Genomic DNA, 15,798 nt, shown 5'->3' on the forward strand with positions numbered 1-15,798 from the left:
ATCATGTTCTGGACCTTGTTCGGGTTGCTATCTCACGCCAAGCTCGCGGATTCGGGTTTCGAACTCACCATCATGGAAGTGGTTGGCGCGAGCCCTCTCTTCTGGTGCCTCCTCATTGCGACCTTTTCCATAGTGCTGCCCTGGCTTCGCCTGCGCAAAGTGCCCGTGCGTTCGGAGCCACTTTCCGATCACGCCGTCCAGCTTCATTTCACCGGAGAAGGCCTGCCGCTGTGCGCGGCGGTTCGACTTTCAACCCGTCCTATGCTCGAATGGCACGCTTTTGCCACCATTCCGTTCGACGACGGTGGAGGATATTCCGTCATTGTGTCCAACGCTGGAGATTGGACGGCTCAACTGCTCGAGTCGTCACCGACACAAATTTGGGTTCGAGGCATCCCGACCATCGGAGTGCTTCATATGGCCTCAATATTCAATAAAGTGGTTCTGGTTGCTACCGGGTCTGGGATCGGCCCCCTGTTATCGCTGACAAACCATCGGCACCCTGCTTGTCGAATTATATGGTCAACACCAGATCCCATTGCTACATATTCCACTTCTATTGTGACCAAAGTTCGAGAAGCCGACCCGGATGCGATGATCATCAACACAACGGAGTCTGGCCGGCCTGACCTTGTCAGGCACATTCATCGTCTCTATTCCACGTCAGGTTCAGAAGCCATCTTTCTCGTCTCCAACCCACAGACGACGAGAAAGGTAGTGTATGAGTTGGAATCACGGGGTTTGCCCATTTTCGCTCCTATTTTCGACTCGTAGCCTTCTCAACGGTTCGGAAGCATATCCATTTGCCAGGGAAGGTATCGAAGGCCTGGGGTCGAGCTACTTCGATATTTCTTCCCGTACAAGAGAAATCAATCCCTCCCGGGGACATCGTTGTGGAGGATTTGCTGGCGAATGACTCGATCCGAGATGACTAAACTGGGTGTCGCCACATGGCGAATCTATCAAACATCAGGCAATGGTGGGCATAATGTATTAGCCGGTAAAGACATATTCGGTCAAATCCATAGAGTCTGGTGACGGTGAATTTACGAACCGAGGCTGAACTCGTAGATTTGATCCATACCATATTGGAGACTCTCGTGATTACATTGCTTGTATACGTCCACACGCCGCACTCCACTGCAGGGTATCATGCAAACCCACCGATTAAACATTTCTTCTTTGCAGTACGCACATCATCATCAGCGATCCTCTTTCGTTTTCGATGGTCAGATGTCCCAAAATACGCGTTCAACCCTTGTGCCTTCACAAGATGAACAATGGCAGACGGTAGCCCACTTATATGAGACCCTGGAGCAGATGTGCCGCTCATGCACATGGTTATGCTGATTTGATCTCCAGTTTCATATTGAATACGCTTGCAGAAATTGCCATTCTCATCACGGTCCCTGCCATCATCCCACGTGCAAGAGATAGGTTGTCCGTTGACGTACAGTTGAGCGCGTTCAGATGCAAGCCGAGTGAATAATGACTTGAAAGCCGGGTCGACCCCTGGTATGGAGCACAAAATGAACCCGACTCCAATGTATTTCCCATTTCGACGGGAAGGCATCCCACTCAGCTCGAAGTGAAAGAGGGAGGCGAAGGCACAGCGAGCCACGCGATCGATCGGCTCTGTCAGCGAATCATCGGCCTCGACTCTATCCAGAAGCTTTGGCATTTGACTCACGTCGTCAAGTGCATAGTCGCGATCCATTTCGTGGTCCAGACGGTGGTATTCAGGATGATGGGCGAACGCTTGGCGAACCTGCTTGTCTCTCGATTTTTCCCAGATCAAGTCCTGGATGCGAAAGGGAGCCTTCCGGGGCCTGGCGGTATGAGCACCTTCCGCGACGTCGGCATCGGGGATTGTTCCGGTGCCTAAAGATACGATTAAATCCGTCCGTGACGACGGATAGAGCATCTTCGCCTCCGACACTACAGTGCTGACCGGATCGTTCTCCAAAAGGCCCGCGTCTTGAAACGTACCCAATTGAGGAACCTGTTTGGTCGGAAAGAATCTATGAGGAAGAGTTAGTCTGATCGCGACGTTGAAACATGAATTATCACTCACGTTGGGGCGGCAGACGCAGCCCGGGCGCTGATCAGAGGTTGTCAATATCGAAGCAGACTGTACAGTATGTATGGGGATGGAATCTTACATTTCCCAAAGACGAGCTTTCCGGGCTCCTGTCCAATCTCCTCAGCCACACTTCAACCGTCAACTTGAAGGAATGTGGCACTTACCTGGGTTGAGATTATTCTGCACGGCTTTGTTGTAGTTTGTAAATAGGTGGCAGGAAGGTGTCTTCAAAACGGTGGCGGCTAACACCAGAAGTTTGGCGCCTAGTCCCGTGGCGTAGGAGCAGTCCTGCATCGTTGTTGACCTCCCCAGAAGAGACTGCAGAATCGATTCGAGGTTGTCTGGACGATAGCGGCCATCTCGAACATACCACTTCACCATCTTCGTGAGCCAAGAGACCAGAGGAATTTTGCTGGTTTTATCTTGTTCGAATGCCGCCTCCGCCAATTGCAACATCATCTGGATAGATTTGTCGACTGAGTCACCACGGTTCCACATGTTCAATGCGACGAAACTTCCTGCCAGATTGTCAGCTTTCCTTGCCCTCCCCGAGGGTCGGACATATTCACCGGAGCTGACGGCACCTACCACTTTGAAAAACTTCTGAATCGGGATCGGGAGGCCAATTCGGTCCTGAAGTCTCCTCAGCACGGTTAGTGGGATGATAGCCCGAGTTCCGCCTCCGTCGATGCTGAGGATGCTCACTCCACTGGTCGGAGGCTTAACCGCCACCGTGATGTCTCGATCCCATGCACGCTTACAGAGAAAGCATGACGAGATTACATAGGTCCAAGGCCGACTGGATAGGGTGTGCCCGAAGATTTGAATACATGTCTCGCAGAGACAGTGCCCACAGGGGAGTCGATACCGTGGTGTTCGCCGTATGCAGCACAGGCAAGTGGCCTCGCTGCAGATACGACTCCATCTGTCCACAAATTGTTGGAGTGTATGTAAATGCAGAGACGCACTGGGTACGTCTGTCCCAGAGCCCAATGAATCACAGTATTGCGACAACTTACCCTGGACGAGCTTGAGGACGGCCGAACGCAAGATGATATCCGACGATCCCTCGAAAGATACCACCCGGCCACCAACTGCTTCACGGAGAGCGTCCCGGTAAAGCGACTGAAAGACTTGGACAGAGTCAAATCCTGTGCCACGTTAACCCGCTGCTCTTCAATTTCACGAGTAATCACGTGCTCACACGCACAACTTACCGTGGCAGTCCGGGGGGTAGCTATCGATCATCAGACTCGAGGCGATGACAGGCACCACAAAGTCCGTCAGATCTTGGGCGGTATCGCAAGTCCTCAAGAGGTTCGCCAGGTGCAGCGCATGGTCTTCCGCCAATGGGTTGTGAGACCGAGAGGCTTTGATAAAATCAAACGGCTCCGAGCCCGAGGTGGAGAAGTGCTCACAGGCTGATTTGAAAAAGGCTGCAAAGTGGGTCGGAGAATACAAAGTACGGGTCTCACGTCTGACTTGCTCGGCTTTTCGGATACGCAAGAGAAGTCGATGCTGCAGGCGCTCCAAGGACCCTTGGGAACGAAATTTCTGACTGCGGGGAACGGCAACAACTTCGATAAATGAGAACAAAACAAATGGATCTTGGCTGGTCTCTTCATTCAACAACAAGAGCAGGGCTTTTTGGGCTTCGGTTTCTGCCATCGGGGTCAGTGGGATTTTGTCAGTCACGACGACCACGGAAGGTCGGTTGAAAGGTGTGGAGATAGGGACGGTCACGTCACGCAGCCAACCCGCCAACTGAGAAGCAACTCCTCGGAATCCTCCTAGGTCGGAGGCAAAGATACAGAAAAGATCGGTGAAGGGTAGAAGAAGCCGGCTATAGATTGCTTGTTCGGTGTGTTGCATATGATGAGGCTCGGTTCCACCAGGCAAGGTGCGCAAAGGCCATCTGCTTCCATCGTGGCAGCGGTGGCGGTTCGGGGTGCGACGAACCCGCTTGCTACCGACTGAACCAGCGGCAACGAGGATGGGTCTTCTGGAACTGGGCGATTCAGACACCACGTGAAGGTCAACATCTCCAACATAAGGTTTGCCCTTGAACAGGCGACTTCGAGGGATGTCGAAGAGCTTCTCGAGGGCGATCGATTTTGCTTGTTGACCTACAAATACGATGAGGCTGGGACAGGCATCATCGGGCTGCTCAGATCGTGAACTCAACATCTCCAATCTACCTGTGTCGATCAGAGACGTCTCATAGCCCTGCTCGCATACCCTGAGCCATGGATGATGGTTGCAAAGCTTCATGTTTGTTATGTTTGGTTTCTGCACAGTATGGAGGCTCCTGCTGAAGAGAAATGGTTGAAAGGGACATCACCTTCATCTTGGTCCTGCCTTTATAGCAATCTATCTTACTCCGCAATCCCAAAATAGAAGGGGCGAGATATGAATAGATACAGGAGGGCTATTTTTAGTCCGCTAGAAATTTCCCAGAGCCGTCGCTGCACACATCCGCCCAGAAGATCAATCGTCGAGAAAGTCCTCGGCGATGGGGCTATACAGAGATGCCCTCGGGTGCACGCGAGGCAACTCAGGCGCAGATGTCTCTGAGAGTCGCTTTTGAAGGTGGTGAGCCCAATTTTGGTCCAATTCTCTAGTCTCTTGCTCCAGCTGTTCAATACAAGCATTCAAAACGACATACGCTTCGAATGCTTCTCGCAGTAATTTAGTGACCGACTGCCACTTTTCTTTCCCGCGGTTGATGCTGTGCTCCAACCAAGCATTTTCCTCCGACAACCTCTCGACCACGTCCGAGTCCACCGAACTCTGAAGCTGGTCGACTTGATGAAGTAATGCGTCCACGTTGGGTGCGACTTTCAATGGACTCGGACTACAAGGCTCCGTGACAGTTCCTGTTGTAGAACTCATCTTTGTATACAATAGAGGGACTCCTGGACAGGAGTTTTCGGATCTCAAAGTCGATGACAAAAAGGTTGGGGAAAGGCAGTAATGCTCTTGTGTCCTTCCTAGCCTGAAGGGGCGAGAAGCTAACCAACACGGGATTATATAGACTACACTCGACACAACCTGTTTTAGTCGAAGCAAGCCAAGACCAGAACAAGAGGGCTGCAGGGTCACCCCACAGGCTATATGTACTGTAGACTCAACCCCGGCACGATAGAAAGTATGTCTCGGATGGACCTGATTCAGGGCCAACATCAGAACATGTCAGCTCGCGATGCAATGGTCATTGAGGCGGACGCCATTCCACAGCGCTACAACGTCCTTGCCTTCTTATCATCCTGGTTGATTCACACCAGCTACCTGTTCCTCCCGGGCACATTCACCTCTCTTGAGAGGCACCTTGATGACGGGAGCGGCCGAAAAGTGATTGAGGTGGTGAAAAATGTCCCACTACTCTGGCTTGCCGCGATATGCTGCATTGTTGGGACGGTTGGACTGGGCTATCTATGGTGGACATGGAATTCTAATCCGGTTTGGCTCATTCGAAATGTGTTCTTGTGAGTGGCAGGCCCAAATGCAGTACATGACAGCATGATCCCGAGACGGCTGATCATGAGTACTCTAGGCCAGAGACAGCCAGCTCGTTTCTTGGCTCTTTAAATACGCTCATCAATGTCTACTCCGCACAGGATGGATTTTGGTCACCAACGGCGGTTGTTGCCATGACCATCAACACAATATTTCTCGTGGGAATGCTGGGATCTTTGCTAATTTACAAGTATCAGCTCCATGTGATCGATCAATCCCATTTTGGTAGCTCTTCTCGATGGAACTTCCGACGCAGATAAGCTGCCACAGAGGTTTTCTGAGCGTTGACACCTACAATAAAAAGAACTGAACACTATAAAGCCCACTCCCGATATATTTCCAACCTTACAATAACGCCTCCATGTCCTATTTGTGAACTGCATAATTCGCCGACTCAGGGTATACTGTATCTCTCACTCTTGGATCACTTCAAGCTCCCTCTTCTGGGCGCGCGTAACTCGTCGTTCTTGGTTCCCCCTCAAATCCATGCGTGTGGTGGATCTCGGTTCGTGACGGCCGTCATCTTTGGCAGGGCCCGCAATATTCGTGCACATATCAGCCTTACTATGGAAGTAAAGACGCACAATGGGCTTCTTTCGGAGGGTGTATCTCGACATGTTCGGCGAGGCAACTCGGTCGGACTCTGACCGCGGACAATGCTCTGGACAACAACACCTTTGGCAACGATGACACCGAGGTCGCAGTTGGCGAGTGCTATTATTTCTTCCCCCATCCGATGTCATATTGAAAGCTAGCGGTTGACCTCGTCGGGATTTTGTAGTGTCTGCTTCGGTTGATACGATATAGATGTCAGGCGATGAATGCAGATCCAAGTTCAAGAATGTGATTTCAATGTCTCGGTGACGGCTTGATCCTGTCCCAGGGAAAGTATTTATGAACGTATCACAGTAATCGATGAGAAACTGACCGTATGATGAGAGGGGTGTATCCAGGTCTGGAACATAGAACTGGTCCTATATAGAGACGCATCAGATATATTTTTGTGTTCGTGGGTCAAGTCGGTATTTTTAGTAAACAAGGTGTGCTATCTTTATTCCTACCCCCAGCGGCCTCCATGTGTATTTTAGCCGTCCAAGTCGGTCTCTTGTTGTTCCCTCATCATATATCTGAAACCCTCTGCATGATCAAGTCCTGTGCTGGTCATCTCAATTGTCATGACCGAGGTGCACCACCTCCACAGCCATCACTCCTCCTTGTTACAAGATGGAGATTCCTGAGGTGTCTCCGTACTCGACGTTCGAAAGTCTTTCGGGAAGGACCACTGAGGTACCGCGTAACATTGATTCTGTACTAATGTCAGTACCCTACTATGATCACGAATATGAGGGAGTTGTCAAGTACTAGGGCTTGGTCCGAAAATGGTGATTTGTCGTCTTCTGCACAGCTCAAAATATACGACCGTCCACTCCTCCGGATCAGAATGTAGACTTCAGCATGACATCGTTGGTGCAGGTCGTACCCACTCTTGAAGATGCTTTTCTTGCGTCGATAGAATCGTGTTCGTTCACGTTTGGCATTTTGACGATAAATGCGTAAACGAGACTCCGATTCCGGTATTGTGCTAGATAACTGCATTCTATAGATTGAGACAGGGGGACGGTACGCTGTTGTAGAATTGCAGGTCAGAAATTGACACCAAAAGAAAGATCACCCTTGCAAAGGAAAACGAAGAAGGACGGGGTTCTGAATCTCCTCATGTTATATATACAAGATGATTAGACAGAATGAGGCAAGTGCCCGCAATGCAGTAGCAAGGATTTTATTCATAATTTGGGCCAACCTGTTCCAGCCAATTCCGGTGACTTTCTTGTAATCTTCTTCTGTATGCTGGCTGTCTCTAGAGGATGAATATACCATCATACAAATTACATTACAGTGAGAGTGGAGCTTTCCACCGTGACGGCTCCGCACCATGATAATATAATGTGCTCTCGTTACCCGAGTAAACGGCACTACAGCCAACCCATTCCATGTGAAGAATGAAAGCATTTTCCAAAGTGATTCCCAGACTCCGACAGCAACCTGCAGCATCTGACAAGCATACTGTACTATCCGGATGGACGAGAGAAAGTCTCCTTCGACCGAATATGACCTTCCGACGCCACAGAATACCTCCAGTGAAGCCAATAAACGCCACGGTCAGTGCTATCGTTTTCCTGAATTACAGGTGAATCGACACCATCTTCCTGAAATACAATCCTATCGAAACGACGCCGCCGCCAGCATGGAAATCCGCGCCCTGGAGGAGTATAATCGGCAGCTGAAAGCGGAAGTGAGAAAATATTACAAACTACAAACCATATCGCACAAGCTGCTTGAAGAGGTACGAGCTTCGACAAAACGACTCAAAGACGCCGTCCTCGAATTTCGGCAAGCTCATAAATACATTGAAGCATGTTTTCACGAAGAGGAGAATCTCCACGAAGCGGAGTTCTTGAGAAGTCACCAATTTTGACCATGGCTGTGTGCAATGCTGGAACCATGTCTCTACTCAGTATGTCCCCGGACAGTGGAAAGAGACACTATCTGGAACCAATATTTGGGAAGATTTCTTGACGTATATCCTCCAGTATTGCTTCTGACGGCGGGATGAGCTCGGCCCATTCCTTCCGTTGGGCAGCTTTCTCTTCTGGACCTAGATCAATCTCTTTGTTTTGAACAACAGCCAGTTTGGACAACTGTTTGCTCTGTAAATCGAGGAGGGCTTCGGCTTCGTAGAGTTGTATATGACATTCGTCCATGTGACCTTCTTGCCGGTTGTCTGCTCTCTCCTGCCTCCTGGATTCGTACTCCTTCCTCTTCTGCCGGATTTGGGCGATTTCTTGACGATTATCACCATTGAATCGACGTCCTGAACCTCTGTTGCCTTTAAATGCGTAGCGACGTTCGAGACGGATTTTCATGTTAGGTGCCTCAGTCGACTTTGTTATAGTAAATGCCAAATTGTGCCTTGACGTTGTCGGTTAGGAAAGAACGATCGCGAACAAGCGCTATTCACAGTTTGTGTGGCAGTGGTCCCAGATATACACTCTCGACTCGGTCATGGCCTTACCCACAGTCTGCAGAGCTGACGCTCCTTATGGACAATGTTTCTCGCCATTGTCTAAAAAATAGCCAATCTATGTTGAACTGCGGGATCATACAAGATCGAAGAGACCAATTCATGGTACTGTAGACTGACAAATCTCACGCAGAATCCGTTACGCGGCACTTCATCGACACCGCATCATACATACTATGCTTGGAATTACAGTAATGACAGTCAGGCCCCTTCAATTCTTCTTCTCTTCACATCAATATCCCTACTGTCTTTAATGCCCGCTCGATACGCTCCTTTGTCCCGAACCGTTCGTTCTCGGCGCCTATCTTTTCCGAGCTCCACGTTCTGCGACTTCAAGTACTCGCTTGCAACCTTCTCCGCTGATCGACGGAATCGCACCAACTCGAGACTCGTATTCCAGGAGTCAGCTGGGATACCATTGTCAAGGTCATCGTCGGCCACAGGCTTAGATGTCGGTCCCTGAGTGGGCAACATTTGGCGAAGCTGTTCCTCAAAGTCTGCGTTCAGGTCCAGCGGCTTCTCGTCCTCTTCCTTGAAAGTCACTTCGGCCTCAACTTCGTCCCCATCACTATCGTTCCCTAGGCACCCTAAGGCTAAGCTCTCCGCTTCCTCATACTTATCGATTGAAGCATCTGATTTGCCACTATCGTGGCTAACACCTGCAAGACCGGGCGATCCTTCAGCGTTTGACGGGCACAGCGGTGCGTCATTGTTGGAGGAATGATGAGTTTGTTCCTTTAGCGGACTTCGCCCACGTCGTCGTTCCATCTCGTAGGCTCTGTTTTCCTCCTCTCTCTTCTGCGCTCTCGCTATCTCCACTAAGCCGGCGCCAACACCCAGACAATAGCTATTTTTCGTCGCCTTACCGGTCCAGCTTGTCGCCCATTCAAGTGTTAGATTATGGGCCATTTCGAATGGCATTGCCGCGGCCACCGTGTTCGCAGCAATCCCATAAAAGGTCCACTCTATCGAAGCAAGACTTTGTGCAGTGTAAGTCTGGCAGTCAAAGAAGAGAGTCATCGCGCGGGCAACATCGTGAACCCAGGTTTGGGAGATTACCCTTGATCCACTCTCTTGAGTGCTCCTAATTGCCACCACGGATTGACCTCCTAGCGCCGCGTAGTCGCCGTCTTCGGTCGTCTGATCGAGAAGATCGGCCTGCGTGACGTTGTACTGGGCCATGAGGCGGCTTGCCATTCGCCATGCCGCTTGGGCCTCCGCTTCCGGGGTGTTTCGATGATTAGCCCGCTCAAGGCACTTCTTGATGCGGTCCAATATTCGCTCCTCAATATTGGAATCTCTCTCATTAATTGTTGCAGCTTCGACAGCTAGCTCTATTACTTTCGCCGTTCGTGAAGGAGAAGGGCCGGGTTTAACTTTCGACATGACACACAAACTGGGGATGCTGAGCGCTCGTTAAGCAGATACAGTAGAGGACGGGAAGCGAAGAGGGAGCAATATCAAATGATGTAAGGCTGTGTTTACTGTCATACAGTATACTGCCTCACTCGCAGGGTTAAATGTTGTCCAGGGACCAAGTGCGGGGGATTACGAATCGAGAAGACCGCGTACAATCATGTAAGGTTTTGCTAGCCCACCTTGAGCTGAACCCGCATAAGAAGAAATCACGCCAAACCTAAGCCTCGTGGTCGGTCATGATTGAGCCAGCCGATACTCAGGGGAAGGAGGTCGCCAGTTGGTGCAACAACCACGGCTTCTTGGTGTGATAATAACGCCACTGTATAAACCACTGAGACCCTCGGGAAAGTGCCTCTGTGCGCGGTCACCACTTCGGGAATAAAGTCCTCCAGAAAGCGTGGTAGAATGTGAAACACTTCTACTGATCGACGAGTCTCAATTGGTTGAGCTAATATTGTTCACGAAAACCTCATGGGCTAGACAATAATCGGACCGGTTTTATAGTTACAAAGCTATCCTAAGATGCATACCTTACTCCGTACACTGTATCGTATAGCAGTAAAGACAATAGAATCAGGCTCAAGACGAAATTTAACTCCCTTGTATAGTATGACCTGCTGGCTGTGATCCTTTTTGGGAAGGTCGCCTGAAGGCGTCAACTGACCGTGATCACGTGACTAACATAATCCCTGGTAAAGTTAGATTAGGACCATGAGCAAGCCAGGAGCGAATTGATCCTCAGAGGTTACTCCTTGGCACAACTGACTCCTGACGATTTGGTACTGGTAACGAAACCGGCCTCCGCTCGCCCCGAGCCCAGGAATTTGCTCCTGGTACACATTTGAGCTTTGGATAGATCCTCTCCTTGTGGCCAATCAAGACTAGGATTACTCTCCTCGGCCCGCTCTACTCCTAAAGAACGCCTGATACCGAGACGACATCTTGAGGAGAGATTACGTCCAAGGACGATTGCTGCAGGACCAATCGTGTCCTTGCCATCCAATTCTCCTCGTGATGTTCTCCTTGACGTAAGTCGGGCCTAAATCAAAAAGATTGTTTTTTTATCTGGCTTGCCTCTTGGAACTTCCCTCGTCCACCATGGCAAGCACGCTAGCGGAATCTAGTACTTGTTCATCGATATCTAGCTCTCTCTGAGGCACTAAGACAATCATATTTGTTCCATCCGTAGTCACTGCCTCGAAACAATTGTCCGGCGTCAAAAGATGCATGTTCGTGTCGAAAATCCGCAGTCCTTTTCGTATATTTTTCTTCGCCACCCGCACCACTTCTGATGGATCAGAAGGATCTACCCATATAGATTGCACATTTCGCCAAATATTGTTTTCTCTGATCTTGAAAAGAATGCATACCTGTTCCGGGGATTCCTTGAGTACCATTTGCTGTTGCTCTCGAAGGTCTCGATCTTCTTTTTTCTCCCGCTCTTGCTCTTGCTCCTGTCGTGCTTGCTCCAGTTCACGTTGTTCCTGCTCACGTTGCTCTTGTTCACGTTGCTCTTGTTCACGTTGCTCTTGTTCACGTTGCTCTTGCTCACGTTGCTCCTGCTCACGTTGCTCCTGTCGGGCTTGTTCCTGCTCACGTTGTTCCTGCTCACGTTGCTCTTGTTCACGTTGCTCTTGTTCACGTTGCTCTTGTTCACGTTGCTCTTGTCGTGCTTGCTCCTGTCGGGCTAGTTCCTGTCGGGCTTGTTCCTGCTCACGTTGCTCCTCCCGTGCTTGTTCCTCCCGTTCCTGCCGAGAATGCTGCTCAGCGGCATCAATGCTATGGTGAGAAGTCACTAATTGATTCAATACCTGGGCCAACAAGTCGTCCAAGAAATCCGAAGGTCCCATGAAAGCGAAATAAAAGGATCTGAGCACGAAAAATGACGTGATGCCTTCGCCGCTCCCATCTTGCTGGTTGTGCAGGTGGTGAAGGAATAGAAAATTCTGATCGTTCTGAAAATTGTCCAAGTTGGGTAAACCACATCTTCGTTGCAGCTTTTCACCAGGGCCTGAAGTTACGAGTAATGGCCTGGACAACTCCGGAGCAATGGGAGATCCCAGTAATTCTTCCGTATCCAAAAGCCGGCGAATTTCAGGTGACTCGAACCCGACACGGATGGCCAATTCCGCGAACTGGCGTAGTGTGACTCGATTAGCCTTCACACGAGGTCTGACGGTCACATCGTCACTGATGGGTTCCTGTGGGATTTCGACAAAGTGTCTCATGGCAAAGGCGATGATCTGACGGAAACCGAGGTCTATCTGTGTGTCGTGCGGGCCTTGAACTGTTTCAAACCGTGACTCACCCACTTGAATCACCACTCGGTCATCGTGTTGATTGGTGGCGCTAAATCGGCCTTCAAAGGCCGATAGGATCGTGTCGCGGCGCGATATCGGCATCAGGTGCTTGACGCTCCCGATGCATGCCTCCCAGTAGGTGACATCCCGGAAAAATGTATGCAGGGATGGGATCAGGTACTTAAATCCGCATAACCGTTGAAAGATGTGCCGTCGCTGCTCCTCACTGAAGGCTCTCAGAATTCGGCCAGCATGGATTTGGGCTTCAATCTCCTCCGCGTCAAGTGTGGAAACACCTGGAGCTCGGAGCTCCAGCGCCTTCACGTCTCGATGATCAAACCTTTGCATGGCACTGGGTTCACCATCAACCAAATCGTGCCAAAATCGTCGGACGTGTTCAAGATAGTTCAGTATCTCCTGCGACAAGTCGGTCTATGCTAAGTTAATGTTTGGTAGCACCACTTACGTCGTCAGACTTCAGTCCCAGCACCTTGTGAAGCGTTGTGAGTAACATCCCGCCCCATAGGCCGGATACATCGAGCAGAGCGTCGAATGCTGCTGTGATTTCAGGGTGCTTTAACAGTGCTTTCAAATTACGACTCCGGCAACCTCGGAGGCGAGCCCACCATCGCGATTCAAAGCTGAAGTTGCGCTGAAAGTGGTACTGACGGATCTTGTAGAAAATGATTCCGTCCGTGGGGATGCTTTCGTTCGCGTATTCCTCGACGAGGCAGCGCTTGACATCCGTCGACAAACCTGGCCGGCACATCAGTCCGCAGCGTTCACCGTGAAGCTCGGTAACTCACCCCCAAGGTAGATGTCAGCGATCCACCATTTGTCCCGAGGAGACAAAAATTCGCGACCGGCTTGGATACGGTGCTTTCCATGGAGGCAGATGACTTCTGCACCAGTAGGAAATCGAAGCTCCGGGTAGTCATCTCTTCGGGGGCCGAGCAGCTCTGATGCTGCCACACCTGAAAGAGCGAGGGCCGCCTCGAAACACCTTTCATCAATTTCGACCAAAATACGATTGTTGATGAATTGTGGTCGACATCTTTCGCGTCGATAGATACCCTTCAGACGGTCAATGTTTTCTTTATCAAGTTGCTCATGAGCCTCGAAATGATACTTCAGAATATCAAGAGAAACACGTGCGGTCCCTCGATGTTGCCGGCGCCTTTCCGTTTCGAACTTTGTATCCTCCAGTCGTGCTCGGCTGGTTCGCATGACGAGGAAATTTTTAGAAGTACGAAATTTTCAATGCCGAACTGTGCACGAATGATAAGAACAATCGATCAATAACGCCGCGCGATTTACAGAGTTTGGAAATCTTACCTGACTTGGTCTTGTTATATAGCACGATAAATGTTGTTACAGTATATCCGACGAACTTGCTAAGGAAGTAACCACGTGGATTTGACATCACGCCCCGTAAGCCTCCCGACTTCATATACCATGCACGGCGAAGATGCCAAAACACAGCCGGTCCCGGCCTCGTCCTCTGAGCTCACTGAGGCCGTTATGATTTATTGATAACGTCCCTCGATATGATGACCTTTTTCAGTGTCGTTCGTATCGACCTCCATTCTGTGACTGACTATATCTTCCCTTCCAGCTCCGTCTCTACACATGGAATTTTGATACTCTGATAATGGTGTGGACCAGAGAAATGGAGCATGTCAGCTCAAGGGTGCATTTTTCGGCCATAGTAAGCTAATACCCTTGCTTAACACCTTGTAGCACCGTGCCATTTCTCATCCGTCGAGTTCTGAGAAAAGATGAATAAAAAGGTGATTCAATCAATGGGGAACACAAAGTGACATTGTGCCAATATCATACAAGTATGTAAGTCTGCTACTTAGCCCTGAGCTTCATCACCGTTAATCTCGTCTACTACCGAAAGCACAAGACTCGAACGCCTCGGAGAACGGTGCGACAGTGGCGGAAACCCAACAGTGATGGTCTTTGAGACAGTTCTCCATTCAGACCTCTGCATTCTTGAGCTGGATCCGAAGCAGTACCACCATAAGTTCTCGGATCTTATAGTAATATCTGCGAAAGATAAAATACGGAAGACATGGCAGAAGGCTTCGCCACAGTACAACTTAACATCCAGAAACATGCTCGCGAATAGGGTGCCTTCGAGATAATTGTGAAGATTTGTCACTATTATGACTCTCTCCACATTTGGCGTCCGCGTCAGAGCCGAGGAAAGCCGTACCGTAAGCTCATGCGTCGGTAGATTGACCGTAACTCGACGCAAGATGGAAGGGGCTGTCGACAGCCGCAACCCGACACTCGATGAAGGGGGGTACTGATTGGCCGCAACCGTCCCAGACTGAGGGGATCTGGGCGGGTGGCGACAGAAACAGCTGAGAACGCATTAAGTAATGCCGCATCAGCGAACACTTTGGGGTCGATCTGCCCTGCCATTTGCCATTTGATCTAGGAATGTTCAACAGCTCCTCGATCACTTGACGCTAAGGGCTGGAAGTGGTGAAGCTTGACCCCTGGCGTTACCTAGATCCCTATTGCAAGACTCTGAAAGTACTCAGTGCGTTGCTACAGAGCTTCCCGAAACCGCCCTCCCCCTTGCTGACACACTACAACTCTCTTCCGTAAAAGACTAAGGAATAAGCGGAACATCTCTGGCCAAATATGTATTAGTTTGCTCTAAATCTTTCACTCAATGATGAATGGCGCTTATGAGCCTCGGTTTTACGTGGTTGGTAAGGCAGTTGTAAAGACTTCCTACGATAATGCGCACCTACTGAAATTTGACAGTACTGTATATGGAGCGTAGCGCTGACTTTGGTACCGTACAGCAAATCACAACATGGCATATTTCGACCAGAGACCGCAGTATGGCGTGGATCTTGCTTGCCCGATAAGGAAGCCTCTGTGCTACTGTGTACTGTACCGCAGCTTCCATCATGCTACTCCATTTCCCTAGCCCTGCTCTAGGTCAGTACCATGGATTTCCTCAACGAAAAAATTTTGTCTTGGATTAGTGATCCCATTTTTGGTTATATCCTTAGTCTGCGGAAAACTCTTCGTAGACGAGATCTTGGCCCCGTTGCTCTGGTCTCGATAGCACATAGAGTCTCGGCGGGCTCAGCTGACGTAGATTGCAACGCTTGCAGTCGACCTTCAATTTCGAGACACTATCTCGAGGAAGGTCCTTGAATGGCGGCATATCCAGATAATGCTCGAGAATACATTTCTTTCGCCATGTCCTTGCGATCCGTCCGCGAATAGAGGTTACCGAAGGCAAATATAGTGTTTATCGCTAGTAGATACGACGATACAAGCTTAATGCCAAGAGCCTCTTCGTAGCCTTACAGCGCCCGAAGGTACATCTTCTCCGCCTCAGCTAGCTTGCCTTGGTCGGCGTAGAG

The 15,798-nt window shown here is 50.0% G+C and overlaps 2 protein-coding genes across 2 annotated transcripts; one reads left to right on the forward strand and one right to left on the reverse strand.

The window, feature by feature from the left end:
* On the forward strand, positions 1–774 carry PV06_11081 (uncharacterized protein; the record flags this gene model as incomplete). The annotated part of the gene is made up of 1 exon (XM_016412698.1): positions 1–774. The coding sequence occupies exon 1, from the start codon at positions 4–6 to the stop codon at positions 772–774; it is 771 nt and encodes a 256-aa protein (XP_016256879.1). The 5' UTR covers positions 1–3.
* A 376-nt stretch (positions 775–1,150) lies between these two features.
* PV06_11082 (uncharacterized protein) lies at positions 1,151–4,354 on the reverse strand (the record flags this gene model as incomplete). Its single annotated transcript, XM_016412699.1, has 6 exons — positions 1,151–2,021; positions 2,075–2,101; positions 2,163–2,202; positions 2,248–2,601; positions 2,653–3,234; positions 3,301–4,354. The coding sequence occupies 6 exons, from the start codon at positions 4,352–4,354 to the stop codon at positions 1,151–1,153; spliced, it is 2,928 nt and encodes a 975-aa protein (XP_016256880.1).
* Positions 4,355–15,798: the final 11,444 nt, after the last annotated feature.

Source organism: Exophiala oligosperma, assembly GCF_000835515.1.
Source record: "Exophiala oligosperma strain CBS 72588 unplaced genomic scaffold supercont1.19, whole genome shotgun sequence".
NCBI classification, from domain to species: domain Eukaryota; kingdom Fungi; phylum Ascomycota; class Eurotiomycetes; order Chaetothyriales; family Herpotrichiellaceae; genus Exophiala; species Exophiala oligosperma.